Here is a 19,503-nt window from a genome sequence, read left to right as displayed (position 1 = left end):
AGAGTATTATTCGAACCCTTATAAAACAAAGGTTTAATCTCGGATTTAAATTCGAGTTTTACTTCAAACATTTTTAACCGAAATCCTTTGATTGAATCATTTATTTTTCAGATGATACATTATTTCACGAAAAGATGTTCTCGTAATAAAACTGTAATGCAAATATTAAACACCGCTTCTCATTGTATATCCTGACACATATAATTTGATAAATACGCAAAAATGAACAATTGTTTAAAAAAATTCCAATAATTTCAAAGTTTTCAATAAATTATTTTACGTTTAAATACAAATTACACCTCATGAGGTGGGAATTTACAAAACTCAACAATTATAAAATATCTAATTGACTAATGTCTGGCTAATTTTATTTTTTATCTCGATTTAAACTTCAGCTATGTTGAAACTGACCTCTTTATTTTAATAGTCAGAGAGTGAAAATAAAATATGAACCGACATCCACTTTCCAAACTTCTCAGCCACATCAATGGGAAGATTTTTAATGACAAGTATTTTAGGCATGTATTGTAAAATACGATGATTAATTTTATAAAAAAAACCATTAATTTAAAAAATCCATCTTCAAATAAAAGGGCATAAGCAGGTGAGTGAATAGATTATAAATTTTTCTTTATGTATAACTTCTGAATAGATCGTAAGATTTGAATAGACAGATTATAAATTATACAATATGGGACTAGTGCTATTATGAAACTGAAAAAGTTTAAATTACTGTCCTGGCTAGTTAATTTCTGAAAGAATCACCCATATTCGGTTAATAGCAGAGACAGTTTTAGCAGGGTTTTTTTAATGAGTGTGTTTTTGTAAAGTGTGGTTGACATGATGAGTAAAATCTTTAAGACTATAGACACTAGCAAACATTTTCCTCAACTAAGGTGCGTAGATTTTACTAATGAGTAATAATTATAAATATTTCAAGAAAATATTGAATATGTACCATCGTGTGAAAAAAGGTATCATTGTTTTTAAGTAAATATAACATAAATCATATGAAAAGTTTATAATTTTACTTTCAAGTTAATCAAATTTCTCATGTTTTAACGTGCACATATTTTTTCATCTATGCAGCAAATTTGCATTCCAATTTGCTTTTTAGATATTTGATAAAAAGAAAAGCTAGCAAGATTATTCATATTTTTTCGAAATTTTTCAAATCTGTTATCATATTGTGAAAAATATCAGTATCACAGCATTTTTCCATAAGAAATACCGGCAGTCCATTCTCCAAACTTACTATCCGCTACCCATTCTCCATTATTACTATCTGTCTCTCTCCCTCTCTCTCTCTATATATATATATATTCTAGGTTCAAACCTCTAAGAAAAAAAAAAAAAACATGCCAAGTAACGTTCTATGGAATCTTTCATTATTTATTAATATTTAGTTTCCGACTCTGCAATTTTCAAATTAAGTATTTTACCGTCTGAAAATGAATAAAAAATATTTCTTCACTTACATAAAAGAGGGGGAAGAGAATAGTGGTGAAAATAAAAGATAGTTAACCTACAATTTTCATAAAAATAAATGGAAATAAATTAAACATATGAAAACAAAATTATCTGTAATGAACCAAAGATTATAATGAATTCGTGGACGCTGAAAATTGAGCTTTACCATGTGAAAAAATAACAATGGACTAAAAAGAATATTTTACTTACATAAGAAATATCAACTCTTCATTCTCCAATTTCCTTAAGCTTGATGCATTGAATATTAGCAAATATGTTACTTGCTATTTTGGTGTGTTGAACTTTAAGAGAAGAGTCACCATTCCCGGTTATCTACAATGTGGGATGAGAAAAATGGCCGCAGAATTTTCGTACGTCCGAATTGGATCAACAAAGTGAAAAGCAAAAACAAGATTTTCCAACTCCCATCATGCAAGTCATAGTAATAGTGATTAGGACGGTGAATATGACTTAAAATTTCTGGTTCTCTGAGATTTGTTACTAAAATGGGAAAATCTTGCAATCTCCCCCCCCCTTTTAATAAATATTTAATTGGAGAAAATCGTTAAAACGTATAAAGATAAGCAATCTGATAAAAAAAGTAATTTTTTTTGAAGATTTTAAAAAAAAAAAAAAAATGAAATTAGGGCAGAAATTATCAGGCTGTGCAGATTGAAAAGGTGAGAGATTTTAATTGAAATTCAATCATCAAAATGTAATAAAAAGATTTCAGGATTACTGTTATATTAAATAACATCTGAGAATAAGCTAAAAAAAATATTTTAAGATTTATAAAAAAGCATCCCAAACTCATGGCGCTAATGAAAACTGGACCTCTGCTGCCTCTACAGTGGCGAAGCGGGTGATTCATTTCTTTTTCCTTACGGTAACACGACAAATCGATCTAGGTCCGACTAGTTGGACCATAGCCGTCTAAAGATTCCTGACTGGACTTTTATTTCCCGAAGTCTATGGTTGGCCCCTTTGACTAGTCGATTTTAAAACCGCTTTATTCCGGAATTTATCGTTCTTTTTGTGGTATCGAAGCCGCTGACGCGGTTCGGAATGAACGACAATCATTAAAGTTCAGCTGATGAGAAAATATCTTGGCTTAGTGCTCTTTTTAACCTGATTTGAAATGAATAACTTTCGAAGCTTAAGTAATTGGTTAATTTCTTTAAAAAAAGTCATTAGGTCAATTTTTCTAAAAATTATCTATAAAGCATCTATATACGAGTTTCAAATGATCGTGTTCCGTGCTTTTACCGTTTCAAGTCTCACGTCCCTTTCGATTTCTATTTATGTTTATTGATACAGCAAACGAAAGTAAATTTTATTTTTATTTAAATTTAATTTAATTTTAAATTTATATCAGTTGCACAAGCTTTAAAGAATGTATTATAAAAAATGTCATTTTTTAATTTTACTTTTCCCCCCCAAAAAGCCTAAATGAGCAGTTTACAAGATTAATTAAAATTAAAATAGAGAATTAAATAATTGTTATTTGGAATAGAGGATTAAAAATAAAGAAAAATATATACTATAAAAAATATTGTAGTAATCAATCGCTAATAGTATTCATCATTGTGATTAATTAAATTAATAACAAATTTGAAGTCATTACTGGCGAAACCATATTTTTGAAAAAGTATTATCCAAGAATTTACTTCAACTTCAAAATGTGATTTGTGGTGTTTCAAATACAACTAATCAAAAAGCAGATAAAAACTGCTCAGAAGTATTAAATATGAAATATTGTAAGAATATGAATGAATAGGAATATAAAAAAATTTACTTTTCTTACATCGAATAAGAAACATTTTAGGTTTTCTAAAAATGATGAAAACAAACAAACATATAAACGCGGATATAGAAAATGTTTTTATAATATGTGCCCATTTATAAACCATAAGATGCATGAGACTGGAGTAGCTTTACTTGTTTCATTACGGAAATGTTCTGAATGTGGTAAAGAGTTCAAAAGCGCCTCTGGATTGTTGAAACATAAGAAGAGGATTCATTTTGGAAACGCCAAATTTTATGAATGTGACCAATGTGATAAGAAATTTTCAGAAAATTCTAGTCTTAAACAACATTATATGATACATACAGGAGAAAAACCATATGAATGTGAGATTTGCGAAAAGTGCTTTAATCATAAAGGTTCACTTTTAAAACATACTAAAATTCATGAGACTGGAATATCATCTCCTGTCCTGTTACAGAAATGCACTGATTGTGGAAAAGAGTTCAGAACTCATTCTGGGTTATGGAAACATAAAAGGACTCATTTTAAAGATGCAAAACTTTATAAATGTGATTTATGTGGAAAGAAGTTTTCTGAAAGTTCTGCCCTCAAACAGCATTATATGATCCATACAGGAGAAAAGCCATATGAATGTGAGATTTGTAAAAAGTGCTTTAATCAAAAAAGTTCACTTTTAAAACATACTAAAATTCATGTGACTGGAATATCATCTCCTGTCCTGTCAGAGAAATGTACCGAATGTGGGAAAGAGTTCAGAACTCAGTCTGGGCTATGGAAACATAAACAAACTCATTTTCAAAATGCAAAACGGTATGAATGTGATCTATGCGGAAAGAAATTTTCTGAAAGTTCTGCCCGGAAACGTCATTATTTGATCCATACAGGAGAAAAGCCATATGAATGTGAGATTTGCAGAAAGTGCTTTATGCATAAAGGAGCACTTGTAAGACATATTAGGATTCATGAGACAGGGATATTTTCTCCTGTGCTGTTACACAAATGTTTTGAATGTGAAAAAGAGTTTAAAAGCATTTCTGGACTGAAGAAACATGAAAGTATTCATTCTGAAAATGTCAAACTTCATGTATGTGACCTATGTGATAAAAAGTTTTCTGAAAATTCTGCCCTTAAACAGCATTATAGGGTACACACAAGAGAAAAACCATACGAATGCGAAAAGTGTAGAATGGGGTTTAATCATAAACGTTCTCTTCTTAGACATTACAAAGTTCATGAGACTAGGATTGATAATACAGTTCAGTTATAGAAATATTCTGAGTGTGAAAAGGTGTTTAAAAATTGTAGTGTATTGTTAAAGCATAATATAACTAATTTTGGAGGAATCAAAATCCATAAATGTGTTCAGTGTGACAAGAAATCTTCTAAAAATTCATCTCTCAAAAAATATTATGTGATCCATATGAGTGAAAAATCATATGAATGTTAGATTTGCAGAAAGTGCTTTTTATCATTGGGAATTACTTGTAAAACATGTTAAACTGCACCATTCTAGTTTATCTTCTCCCATTCCATTACCAAAATGTTCAGAATTTGGAATAGAATTCAGAAGTACTTCTACTCTTTGGGGGCATAAAAGAACTCATTTTGGAATTGCATAGATTTATAAGTGTGATTGATATAATAAAATGTGTTGTAAAAATTCGCAACTCAAAACAGCATTATATGGCCATACAGGAGAAAAACCATATGTATGTGAAATATATAGAAAGTGCATTAATCATAAAGTTGCACTTGTAAGACATACTAAAGTTCACGAAATTGGAATATCATTTCCTGTCCTTTAACAAAAATGTTCTGAATGTAATAAATAAATAAATAAAAATCGGAACTTATTCTGGACTATGGAAAAATAAAAGGAATTATTTTGAAGATGCAAAATGTTATAAATGTGATCTATGTGGAAGAAAGTTTTCTGAAAATTCTACCCTCAAACAGCATTAAGTGATCCATACTGGAGAAAAACCATATGAATGCAAGGTTTGTAGAAAGCATTTTAATTATAGAAGTGTACTTATAAGATATACTAAGATCCAAGAGGCTGGGATATTTTTCACTTCTAGCTATGTAAATACCCTGAATGTGGAAATGTGTGTTCAAAAGTACTTTACTATTGTTGTGATATGAAAAGACTTATTTTGTAAATATCATAGTGTGTATGTGACCAAGTGATTTTAATGAATTTTTCTGTGCAGAAGAAAATCCATTTAAATGTGAAATTTAGTTTTGCATTAAACTAGTTTCAAATAGCTGATAACTTGTGTTTTGCATTGAATAAATTTGCTATGAGAGCATTATTTAATTTACTCTGTAGATTTGAACTCTTATTACTAAAAAATATTCTTTTTAAAGTTATATATAATAGAATATTTACTAAATAGTTGAATGATATTAAACACATTCTCAAAGCTTTAGCTTAATTACTAAAACTAGTTCTAATTCCTTCAAAATGGTGTATTAAAATTTACCATTTTGGTTGTAACAGGGTTTGAATGCTTATTTCAAAAATGTCCTGATTTAATTTCAAATACTTTTTTTAATCTTGTCCTTGAAGGAGATTAATATAAATAATTATCATCTGATTATTATTTTTTGATTAATTTGTATGTTGTAGGTTGCACTGACATGGCTGCAGAATCACCAATTAATGATCAGATGGCTGAGAATTTAAGGCCTTTTTTTACTGAATATCCATCATGATGACTCTTAATCCTATTATGGTTAAATATTCTCTTGTTTGTATGATGCTGAAGTTTGGAGAAGCTGAAGAATAATGCTGACTAAACATTCGTCTTTATCATCTTATTAAAATTGAATATTGTTAAAGTTCTTTGTATCTTCAAAGCAAAGTATATATCTTACTAGATTAAACTATTAATATTTTATTAAACATAATTTTATATAATACTTATTCAAGGATTCAGTGAACATTTTACATATCCTTAAAATTGTACTATTGTTAATATAAATATTATTATTATTTATTTTGTAAATGTAGCATGCATTATTTAAGAGTGAAATATCTAGATTATTAGAGAAAATTGCTATGCAATTAAAGAATAGTATTTATTTCTAGAATTTCACTGTTGATTTTGTATTGTTTTGTGTAGTTTAAATATAGGGATTAGATTACTTCCAATATTTATTTTATCTAAAACATTTCTATTTTATGAAAGTATTTCAAATTCATCCATATGTGCCAAATACAATTGACATTCATTGACTTTACAATGTGAGATTCTTTTTATGAAGTCTACATGATGTAACTATGCACAAATTTATTATTAAGGCATCCAAAGAAAAGCATTCCTTTGTGATCAGAATTAATGTTTGAATGCAACTATCATTCTGACACACAAATTCTTTTTATTCTAATTGGGGGGATGCTCCCAATATTGTGGATGGTTACTAAGAGTAAACAAAATACCTTATTGCCCAGTAGTAAAGCCAACGATGTGCTTCGTGCACGGTGTTGGGGTGGAGTGCCGTAACAAATGCCCAGTAGTAAACAAAGCAAGCGATAGCTCACTGATGCTCGCTACCTGCTCATTTCTTCTCTGTGAATGTTATGATCAGTTGATCTGTTTGGTGTGAAGCTTTTCTTGTGCACTCACTTTAGCAAATAGTTACTTAATTTTTTTCACTCAGTGGACTCAGTGTGGAAATGCCAAAGTTTAAAAATGTGATATTCAAATTAAAGAGTTTTTTGAAAATTCATGCCTTAAATGATATCAAATTATCCATGAAGGAGAGAAATCATATGAATGCAAGATTTGAAAGTAATTCTTTATCCATATACATTTATAAAACATACTGAGATTCATGAGATAGGAATAGTTTCTCTTGTCCGGATACAGAAATGCTTTGAATTTAGAGAAAAGATTCTTGGATTATGAAAACGTAAAAACACTAATTTTAGAAATGTGAAACTTTATAAATGTGGCCTATGTGAAAAGAAGTTTTCAGAAATTTCTGTACTCAAACAGTATTAAGTGATCCATACAGGAGAGAAACCACATGAATATGAAATTTGCAGAAAGTGTTTTAATCATAAAGTTGAATGTGTTAAACATAGTCAGATTCATGAGATTTGGACATCTTTCCTTTCAAAATACGAAAGTTTTCAGATTTTGGGAATAAGAATTAAAAAATGTTTTAGTACACTAGATGTGTAAAAAAAAAAAAAAAAATCTAAATGCTATCCATGTTGTAAAAAGTTTTCTAAAAATTTAAATTCTAAAATATATTATATGTTTAGTGTAGAAGGGGAGTGGAAACCATTTGAATGGAAAACTGTAAGAAATGTTTTAATAAAAACTTTTTTTTAATGCGAACTTTGTTTAATTTACTCAGGAAAGGCAGAACTCTTGTTAATAGAAAGCTCGTAGGATAGTTATGCTTTAAAATATTACTTAAAAGTTAATTTAATACTTTCTAAAATGATTGATATTGATTTAAAATGGGTATGAATAACTAAAAACTTTAAATGGAACATGAATAACAAAACAAATTTAACTTTAATATATTTTAAATAATATTTAAAAAGTTGTTTTTTAAGCAGTTTAATATAAACAAGTATCATTTGATTATTTTTTCTTAATTAGTCAATCACTAAGTGGAAAACTGCTTCAACCTAGTTGAAGAGTCTTTGATAAATGAATGGGCATTGAAAATTCATGAAATCATTTCATAAAATATCCTTCAAGAAAGTGGTTTTAATGATTTTTGAACCTCTTAGGTTTAAACATTCTGTTATTGGTATAAGGAGAGTAGGTTTTGATTTAAGCTCTTTACATTTTCTATATCTTTAAAAAAGGTAATTTATCTTATTATATTAAATTGTTTGCAAGTTATTATACAATAGAATTAATAATTAGTTATATGAGCTTGTTTATAATTACATATTATATAATTTATTTCTTATAATCATAACAGTTTGTAATACTTTATTCACAGTTTAATTTCAAACAATTGTGCTAAGATAGCTCTATTGTTGCTGTAGAAAATTTTACTTTCATTTGTAAATGTAAAACTGATACAAATTAAAGACTTGTTTGGATAATTAATGAATTTGACAAAATTGTTCTAAAATTAGATTTATTTGAGAAATTTTACAATTAATTTTGCACTATTTTATATTGTTTGAATGCTAGGCATCTGTTTTTCTAGATCTTTTACTGTTTATTATTCTTATTTCTACACAAACTTATTTGTGAGAGCAACCAACATTCACACCAAATGTGTAAAACACAATGCAAATTTTGACAAATTTTACATTGTGAGGTTGTTTTTATAAAGTGTCTAAATAGTTCATTCATGGATTGGTTGGTTACTGTCTCAACAGAAGAAAATTGTTATTTATTTATTATTTTTTTTACCAATATTTATGTTTGAGAAAAACCCTTATACAAATGGAAAAATAATTTTTATTCTTTTTATTATAATTAACAACTATACTAGACATTTCATTTTATGTCTTAAGTGTAAATAAATTGCTTAAAATTTATTTATGTTGTGATGATTTTAAGCCTGATAATTAAAGGAAACAAACTTTCTAAATAATAAAATTCTCTTAAAAATCTTGTTTCCAAGCTATAGATAAAATCTTTTTTTTTTTTTTTTTTTAAATTGAAAAATTAATTGATTATGAAACTGTTATTTTTATTATCTCTGAGTAAATAAATAATCCATCAGCTGAATATTTTTTATTCACTTTTATTAAATACATCAAAATAAAATCATTCTTAAACATTTTTCATTTTTATGATAGTTCTTGAACTAAGAAAGGAGTATTTTAAATTGATATTTTTTTTTCATAAATTGAAGTTTTTCTTTTCCATGAATTAAAACATTCTTCTATGTTTCCTTTTATTCATTTAATTTCTTATTAATTAAATTTTAAATAAGAAATATTCTAAAATTCTTTTTGTTATTCTTCATATCATTTCTTCATCTGCTGCTATTTCATTTTAAGCGTAAAGAATAAAATTTAGTAGGTATAAGAATTTTTTATTTATTTTTCTATTAATTAAAATTCATAATTTTGGATAGATGATTATGCATGAAAAAGTTTAATTGTAATCATTCTTCATAGAAAAACACAAAGATATATAGTATACCATACAAATAAACTACTTTTGCTTAAAAATATTGCACATTATTTGATACTTTGATCATTGTGCAGTTTTGTGTAGATATTGCAGTAATATTATGTGGTGCCTTGTTTTATGTGTGTGCACGAATTATAATTTTTGTATAAAGTTTAAAGAATGATAGGTGAAGCATTGGGGACCTTAGCACCTGTGACCCGAAATGATAGAAATGATAAGAATTGCATGAAAAAAAAAAATGTATAATTATTTTTTAATTGCAAATATTTGTATGTGCATACCAGCATAATTTGTATGCCAGAATTATAATAAGGATTAATTTTATATTTTATATTGAAAAAATAAATGTACCTGTTCTGCAAAACACATAATAAAAACAGGATTAAAGTGGAAGAAAAATTTTGCAGTTACATGCAAAATAATATTTATTATTCTAAGTGGCATTGAAGGTGATTTTTCACATTATTAGTTAGAAAAAAGTAAGTAATAATTCAAAATTCTGTTTTCGTATGACTTTTAAATTTCAGACTTTGATCCCACCCATTGAATTATATTATTGCCACATCAATTTTTAGCAATATAATAGAGCATTTATTTATTGCTTTATTCTTAAGTTTAATATGTATCCAAACATTTTAATGATAAAATACTATGTATATCTTAAAATTTAGTCTTTCAAGAAATTTGCAATTTCCTTCAGATTGAAGAGAGTTCCATTTTTGGAGAATTAGTGTCTTGCAAATTATATCTTAAAATAATACCTATTAAAAAGAATATTTTAGAATGATTCTCCTTAAAACAACAAGATTTTTCTATAAGAATTAAAAATATGTTGAGGTAAATAAGTCGATAAATAATGAAGTGTGCCTTATGTGGACATTTACAACAGATTTATACAGTAAAAATTTTCAAATGAAATAACAGTTTTAATATCGCCTTTCTCTCTTTCCTTTGCACTTGAATAAAAGGGTATATATGACAAAATAGGCTCTTGTTCCCATTTCTTTTATATATCATTGTAAAAGGTAATTTTGAAGATTTTTTTTTATTATGGTCATTAAATTAATAATTCTAAGAAATTATAGTTTCATGAAATTGTTTTCGATATGAGATTTATGTTATATATTTTTTAGTTTACTCAAATAATAAGAATACAGAAAGAAGCATTTGGCTGAATTAAATTTGAAGCAACAAATCTAAAATTTAAATAAATTAAAATTTAGATATATTGCTTCAAATTAGGAGTTTTGTTTTTAATTAATATGTCAAGCTCAAAATAGTGGTGAAATTTGGAATAAATTTGCTTTGAAACTTTTTGCATTTAGAAAGTTGATATCACTAATATATAAGATAAGAATATAAATTTCTAGAATAACTCTTAATTAGAATATGATAATACACAATACAAATATCTTGCATAATTAATATACAAATACATATAATTAAAATACAGATATCTTACATACAAGTTTGAAAACTTTTACTTAGTATGCTGAATTAAAGTTACCTACAAGTGACAAAGATACAAGATTGACAAAGTAGTTAGATCTTACAAAACTATGATCATGAAATAAATTTCCTTTTTACTAAAACCATATTAAATTATGAAAATTAACAGAATAATTCATTATAGTAGTTTTTAATCATCTATTTACTCACTTTAAAATTACTCATACAAATAGACTAATTTTTTTTTGGTAAATAGTTTAAAATATTATGATTTGAATAGTATATTATTCACTTGAAAATATTTCCAAAAATTTTTTTTGTAGGTAATATATGATTTGTGAATTGTTAGTTAGTTGTGTTTGAGTAGTTAGGGGCATAATACCTAATGAAATTCTGTTTAGCGATATTCTTTTTTACTTTAATACTGGGAACAAGTTACATTAGTCTCCAAAACATCATTTACTTATTCTTTCTCTAAAGTAGACATTGATCAAGGAAGCATAAACATATTTATTCTGTTAAATTTTTTTTTACTCGAAAAATGTTGGGTAATAATCGATTCTATCTACTTTCTCATGAAATTATGAATATGAATTTTACATTTTTATTGTGTAATAATAAAATTATAAATTTTCTACTCATTTTTTTTCACATTGTATCTTTTTAATTCTGTATATTAGACAAAAAGTAAGAAGAAAGTTAGAATCCTAAAGAAAAGTAAAACAATCATCTGTGAGTACCAGTAAATCAGAGATCAGAAACAAAAGCATTTTTTTTTTTTTTTTTTTTTTCTGATTTAAAGGCTTATCCTGGACATGATCTATGAAAGTGAGAATAAAAGACAAAGAATAACGACATCTTTCGAAAGATTCTCGGATCGCAGACTACTTTCAATTTTATAAATAAGTTCTTTTTTGTGTTTAGAAAGTTTCTCTTTTCCCTAAATTCCTGTTATTTATTTATTGACATTTGTTTTATCTTAGCCATCCATCAAAATAGACCACTAGTTTTTTTTTTTTTTTTTTTTTAAAGAGAAGGCCGGGTGCTTTAGGAGTTTTGAAAAGACTACTCTTTTTATTTTAACGAAAGCAATAACATCTTTATTCTGTGCCAGTAATAAGCTGTGTGAAAGTTGTCAGGACAAATTATGTGCAAATTCATAAATAAAAAAAAACATCAACAAAAACATGTTTTATATGTAATTAGCAGTACACGCACAGCGTTACTCCTGCCATAGTATCCTAGAAAACAAATTTAGCTTTAAACTTTATGCCGGGTTTACACTCGGCTAGTAGGTCCTGATGGAATAACATTATGCCGCCGTATTGCTTTTTTTTTTCTTACTGCACATGCGTTGGTAGAATTGGCATTTTTTTTTTGTTTGAAAAAATATCACTTATCATAGATTAATTCCGACATTTTTTGCTCTTTGTTCTTTCTGATGTGAGGTTGGGTGTGTGTGTGCGTTTTTCATTTTATTTGCCATCTTTTTTTCTATAGTTTTTCAAATTGAACTGTGTCGACCTTTTTTTTTTTTTATTTTACCATGTTTTTTTGTGTAATTATCCATCATTTTAATAAGCAGTGAAAAAGAAAAATTCAGGGGCGCAAAAACTGCAGTTTATAGACAAGCATGGAATGCCTGAATCTATCTTATGAAATTGCGGCAAACATAAATCAGTCCCTTTTTGCGCATGCCCTGCCTACTGCCCGAGAGTAAACCCGGCATAAGTCTAGCCTCCACAGGATATGACATGGGCATGTCAAGCAACATCAAACAAACATAAAAAATATATTTAGAAATCATCAAAAATATTTACAAAACAATTTTTATAGCATACATTCAGAAATACTTAAGACTGTTAAAAAAGTAAAAATAAGTTATGTTCATAGACAAAACAATTCACTAAAAATATATAGCAGAAAAGCCGTTTTAAAATTTAAAAATACACAAATAAGTCACTATACCCACTGTTCCACACTTGTTTATCAACTCTGTATAATAATAAAAATGTCAAAAAGATAATGAAAGTCGTGTAACTTGAAAATCTAAAAAATATATGATATTTTGTATGATAAATAACCTGTAAAGATTAACACTATTGCGCAAAAAAAGTCTAGCAGGTGCATAATGTTTGTAAATATTGTTATATAAAATTTCATACGATTATAATGTTTAAAATGTGTTCCATGCTTACCGAAATTTGAAGAAAACGTTTTTCGAAAAAAAGGCAAGAAAATCTCTATTTCTCGCATATGAGTTCCTGTTAGATTCGCTGTTAAAGGATCATTTGTAAACTTTTGACATCCCAAACGAATACAAATGATGCATTTCTAAAATCAGTGAAATGCTCCCTATTTTATCAGATTAAAATTGAAAATCAATTTTTCTTGAAGATGCAAATGTTCCTACTTCCCTTATGCGCCTTTTAACTGCTTACAGCCATTTACAACTCAAATTATTGATCTGTTTGTTAATGAAAAGCCCTAAAAAACTCTAGATTAAGAATTAGAAAGCTCTGAGATATATACAAGATATAAAACAGAACCACTGTCCACTTTCTATAAATAATAGTTGTATAACAGCAGACACGTTTCACCGTTTCCGAAATGCTGTTTCAAAACGAAGTTCCGTGACGATCTGTATTGTGTTGAACTCACATCTTCTGCATACATGATAAGAACAAATAAATTCAACAAAAATAGTTTTAAAAAACATACTTTTCAGTATATCGGTGCTAATTTTGATATACATCTACAGATCTAGTGTTAAATCTATGAATCGAATTTCATGCTTTTTTTTCCCCATTGTATGCAACTAATGCAATGTGCAAAATATATTAATTCACGAAATGCAATGCAATATGTAAAAAAAGTTAATGAGGCAGCATCTGAAATTCATATGCTAAAAAATTATTTGATAAAACAATTCTCTAAAAATCTGGATGCAGTGAATATTATTTTTTCTTTATTTCTACATAATTTATAATTCTGTTAATTTTTTTTTAGTTACTCATTATTTAGAAGATGATAGTATATTTGTGCGTAAGCTATTTATATAACATAATTAAATGGCAACTTGCTATACAGTCTTTTTTTTTGCCGTAAAAATAAGCAAAATTACAATTTCTCTAAGAAGAATACATCTAATATATCTAAAAAACCCCCTAAAATCCGTAGCAATTTACATGTACTTTTTATATTCAAAATACATTACCTGGAAAATATAATTCAGAAATATAAACTATCATATAGCCATAGTAATGCATACAAGGCGAAAATTATAGTATCAGTCAATGGTGAACAAAATAAAGATCGAAAATATTCTTATGGTAAATATAAAAATATTCAAAATATAATAACATTTATATTTAAACAAAAATAATCTACATGAATCTGATGTCTATTTTAGTAATATAGATAAAAACAGCTGTTTGATTATAACAAAGAGTTTCATTTCCAAACGAAACAACATGTCACAAACCTTTGTAATTCATTATTATCATGTAGCTGTGTCAAGAAAGACAGATTAATCTGACAGACAGTATTAATTCGCAAATGGAATATTATCTATACTATTTACAAAAGCTTAAATCAAATATGTACGAAGTAATAGTTTACATTGTCTTGTATTATTTGGAAAGTAAGAAATGTCTTTCATTTGGGCTGCTAATAGAACGATCCTTAAGAGCTTTAATCAAATATACCCAATTTTAAATAATCCTTAAGAATATTTTCTTTGCATCAATCTCCTGCTTTCAATCCCTAAAGTCCAATGCATTCCCTTTCGCACTAAAAGCAAAGTTTTGTTTGAATTTTCAATCAATCCCAAAGCATGAATACATCACGTATACTATCGTGGCGAGGGAATAGCAAGAATTCCAACTTCCTACGAAAGTTCAAACTTCAGAACGGAAAGAAGACCTTTTATCGCATCCCGAAGGCAATATAAATTCGTTCCAATGCTTTTAAATGGACTTTAACCAACAGCTCATCTATCCCCGGAAGATGCAAACATTTCATCTCTGCATAAAAATATTCTTTAAAACAATTCTCTGTCGGAAGGAGATCGCTATCTTTGAATCACAATTTTAAATGAGATGCGCTTTGTGTAGCAGTCGATGAGGAATTCCTTTGCTTATCGAATGGCTTTAATAGAAGTTTCCACTCCACGAGTGTAATGTGATAAAAGTGTTCCGAAGCTTACAGTAACACACTATTTAATCATTTTAAGTGATTTATTGTAATTTTCCAACATATGGGACATTTCCTTAATGAAGTGTTTCTGCACTGTTCGTGAGCACATACCTTGTGCTCCTGTTTGCAAAAAAATAGAAGATTCTACGCAAGAAAAATCAGGAAACAGTTTTCTTGACTGACTAGTCATCCATTTATTCACATCGAGCCACTCCTCATTTTTATACAATTTCAGATAAGCAATTCCATGTCACGGTTGCAATTGTTTCTTACAGACAAAAAAAAAAAAATCATAAACTGCTAATTTCACAGGAAACTCGCTGGGTTTCTGCGTGATCGTTAAAATAAGGTACTCATCGCTTACAGACCACGTGAAAATCTACTTTTTTGACTTCCAAGCAAACAAGAAATCTTTTCTGCATAACTTTCAAGACAACGGGAATGCGCCGCCATCTAGGGTTAGGAAGGGGAACTAATACCGAAAGTAATTCAAGAACCCTCTATGTATAAGCATGATTAAGCTTTCACGTTGAGTAATATAGTTAGATTCCAAAATTCTAAACAAATTTAAGTGGAATGGTCTCCCCGCATACTCCTCACTTTTCTGGCAAATTTCCTAATAATGATGCTATTTAAATTTAAAAGATTGTGCAGGGGAGTAAGAGGCCATGAACACCACGAGTGCTTACATTTCTGTTTTCAGAATCTTACATATGTGAGCTTTGTGCTCCGCAGCATTCGCAACATTCAGCAAGCATTGAATCTATATGCATGCAAACGTGCAGATTGACAGACGGTCAAAAATGTTGACACACACACACACACACACACACACACACACACACACACACACACACACACACACACACACACACACACACACACACACACACACACACACACACACACACACACACAAATTGTTCTGGCTAGATGGATGACATTCGGTATGCTGCTTTTGTTGCTCTAATCAAGAATTGTAGATGTGGGTCATATTTTAAACGACATCCGTTAAAAAAAAAAGCCAAACCTCTCCATTCATTTGCTCCTGCACTCGAAAAATTAAAGACACGGTATGCATGATCAATGAAATTTGGATTACGGTTTGAGTGTCAGCAATATACATGTGCATCAGTTTTTGAAACATATCTATCATCAGATTGCTGCCTATCGGTTTGTTTCTTTGCATAATAATAAAACTGAATGTGCAGCTTTATTATTTTAAAATTAGATAAAATCTGAAAAGTTTGATACTAAATACAAATATGTGATTTAATTAATATTGATATAATATATTTCATTAAAAATTTACAATCAATCTTTTTGAATAGATCTCAGTTATACATAAGAGAAAAAAATTATAATACTAGTAATAAAAATGCTTTTCTTCATGATTTGGAGTTGGCATAGATGAATAAAGCAACAATTCGAATTGTAATCTAAAGAAAGGTACCAAGATATTCCAATTTTATCTTCTCTTTAGTTCTTCGCTTCTCTAAAGAAGGGACGATTTGTTCAGTGCAACAAAGCAATGCCATTCTTCTTTTTAAGACTCCTGTTGTCTCAAAGAAGACAACAACAGATTCTAAGACCATGGTTCTGTACCTCGAAATGATCAGTTTGTCAACACGGTAAGGAAAAGAATCAGCGTTTTTGTAAATCCTTTTCTAGTATCAGGTCATTTTCTTTCCTAATGAAATGAGCGATGAATGAAAGATATAGAAAGATTTCTTACTCCTTTCCTATTATCAACTCCAAAGTCAATTTCGATTTTGCATCGAAAGGGTATTGTTATTTTAATTTATTTTCTTTACATTCGTGTATTTTCATAAGTTTTATTGTTCATAAATGAGTTACAAATTAAACTTTAAAGAATAAAAGAATTAGAAAGTATTTCTTTAGAGACAAAATTTGTGAGTACGAAGTATAAATGAGAAAACTGAACCTTTCCTTTTAAAATAATTCAACAACTACTTCATATTAAACAAGAAATAGGCTTTTAGAAATCTACAAAATAACCATTGATATAATATACGCCTCATTTTCTAAGTTCGACTTCTACAGAAAATTGCACTGAATGATATTGGCAACAATAAAAATGAAATTGAAAGTAGTATTTATTAGTCGGTTTTACTTTTGCATAACCAAATTACAGGACATGAAAATCGTAAATATATTTCTTTCAGACCTTATGTAAGATATATGACAATCAATGTGAGTGAATAAAATCGAAAATGTTTAGTGCAAGGGATAATTATTTTCTTCTCATTAAGGAAAAGTTATCTACACAGTTATAACAGGGTGTTGCCGAATTCGACCGACAAATTCAGAGGGGTGATAGTAGGTGTCAAGAGAATAAAGAATCACCATATAACATGAGGTCCCAAACGTTTAATTGGTAAAAATCACAAAAATGTTGAGAGTCGGGGAACTGTCAAAATTTTTGTGATAATTTTTGGAACTGTAAAAAATTAATAAAAAAATAACAAATGGTGTTTCAACTACGAATTTTTTTTAAAGTGAAAGCACATTTCTAAAGTTTTTTTTTTTTTTTCATTCTGGTAACATGCGGATTTGATGATTTAAGGGATCGTAAATGACTGAAAACGAAAAAGTAGTTTACAACCTATATTTTCAAAAATATTAAAACTTGAAGAAAAATTAGAACTTGAAAATATAAGGAATTTTATAGTCTATAACTTGATATAAGTGTTTAGTGTGGGAACTGGTTAGTTTTAAAGACATTCAAGAAAAACTAAAATGGAAACCAGAAAACATCGCTGCAACATCAGTACCGATATTCGCAGAGAGCGTTGTCAAATTCGAAAGACAAATTCAGAGCAAGGATAATAGGCATTGAGTAGATGAAAAATAATAATAATAAAAAAAAACTAGGGTTTTCAGATAACATTTATTCAGTGAAAATTGCAAAACCAGACGTCGAAAAGATAATGAGTCTGGCGAAGAGACGACCCTATGAATGCGAGAATTAGGAACAAGGTAATCGAGAAGAAGCCTTCTCGTATGTAAATTTTTCATGCGTTCGAGAAAAATAAACGAAGCTAGTAAGGATTCATTAATGAGCATTGTAGGATCGATTGTCGTTATACTTCATTCGCAAACAACAAGTCAGATTTCATGAATGTTACCAAAATGTGCTGGTGCTCCATCATGCATTAACCAAATTGTCGATGTTCCCTGCAATAAATCCGGAGGAACGTAATGGAAGAAAACAAGATACATTTTGCCATTGAGGCTCTCGGGCCGAAGATACGGTCCAAATAGATGACTCTGCTCAAATGTTAATATCAAACTTGTGTTGTACGTTCAACGAGATAGTGACGTGGGGATTTTCGAATGACTAATTATTGCATTGTGCGCGTTGAAGATTATCTCGTAAAATAGGCTTCATCTGAGAATAAACTCTAGCAGAAAAGTCTGCAACTTCCTGTGTGGCATACATCATCCAGCGTGCAACTCCATCCGATTTGTGATTTTCATTGAAAAACGTTACCTGCGACTCTAGTTTTCTGGTAATTTTTCATCTACTTAATGCCTATTATCCTTGCTCTGAATTTGTCTTTCGAATTTGACAACGCTCTCTGCGAATATCGGTACTGATGTTGCAGCGATGTTTTCTGGTTCCCATTTTAGTTTTTCTGGAATATCTTTAACACTCCCTAGTTTTCACACTACACGCTTATATCAGATTATAGAATATAAAATTACTTACATTTTCAGGTTTTTATTTTTCTTCAAGTTTTAATATTTTTGCAAATAAGGATTCTAAACTACTTTTTCTTTTTCAGTAATTTACGACCCCCTAAATCATCAAATTGGCATGTTACCAGCATGAAAAAAACCTTTAAGAATGTGCTTTCACTTAAAAAAAATTCGTAGTTGGAACACCATTTTTTATTTTTTTATTAAATTTTTACAGTTTCCAACAGTTTGACTTCCTATATTTTTGCGATTATCACCAATTAAACGTCGTTTGGGACCTCATGTTGTATGGGGATTCTTTATCCTCTTGATACCTACTATCACCTCTTTGAATTTTCGGTCGAATTCGGCAATACCCTGTATAATGGATATTTTCCAGTGCAAACAGTACTTTTTCTATTTATTCAGTAAATCGACAAACAATATTTCAGTTTTACAAGCATATATCGTGTTGATTGCTTCGACAAAAAATATGTCCCCAAACGTTCGTTACTTATTAGATCTACCAGCGCAGCACGTAGAAATAAGCCAATTCGAGCTTCTCAAACCAACGAGGAACTGCAATAAAGCAATGAAGTAAATCGTTTACGAATTGCAAATTCAAGAGCTTCAGAATCTCAAGATCAACATAAGGCAAGAATCGAAAGGCAACGTTTATATGCTACATGATAACGCACATCAGAATCAAAAGACCAATATGCGGCAAGAAGCCGGGCAACTATTTTTAAAGGAAAATCAATTGGAGAAGATGTGCTCATTCCACGCATT

At 28.8% G+C, this 19,503-nt stretch overlaps 1 protein-coding gene across 1 annotated transcript; it reads left to right on the top strand.

Annotated features, from left to right (window-relative positions):
* The first annotated feature begins 3,179 nt into the window (after window positions 1-3,179).
* On the top strand, window positions 3,180-6,245 carry LOC129972182 (zinc finger protein 501-like). Its single transcript, XM_056086212.1, has 2 exons — window positions 3,180-5,236; window positions 5,871-6,245. Exon 1 carries the CDS (start codon window positions 3,240-3,242, stop codon window positions 4,503-4,505), a length of 1,266 nt encoding a protein of 421 aa, XP_055942187.1. The 5' UTR covers window positions 3,180-3,239; the 3' UTR covers window positions 4,506-5,236; window positions 5,871-6,245.
* The last annotated feature ends 13,258 nt before the right edge of the window (window positions 6,246-19,503 follow it).

This window comes from Argiope bruennichi, chromosome 6 (assembly GCF_947563725.1).
Source record: "Argiope bruennichi chromosome 6, qqArgBrue1.1, whole genome shotgun sequence".
NCBI lineage: Eukaryota > Metazoa > Arthropoda > Arachnida > Araneae > Araneidae > Argiope > Argiope bruennichi.
This window is presented reverse-complemented; position numbering and strand designations above follow the sequence as displayed.

What these genes read in the sequence shown, in the direction of transcription:
- LOC129972182 (XM_056086212.1), top strand. Translation starts at nt 3,240, where the DNA reads ATGAATAGGAATATAAAAAAATTTACTTTTCTTACATCGAATAAGAAA.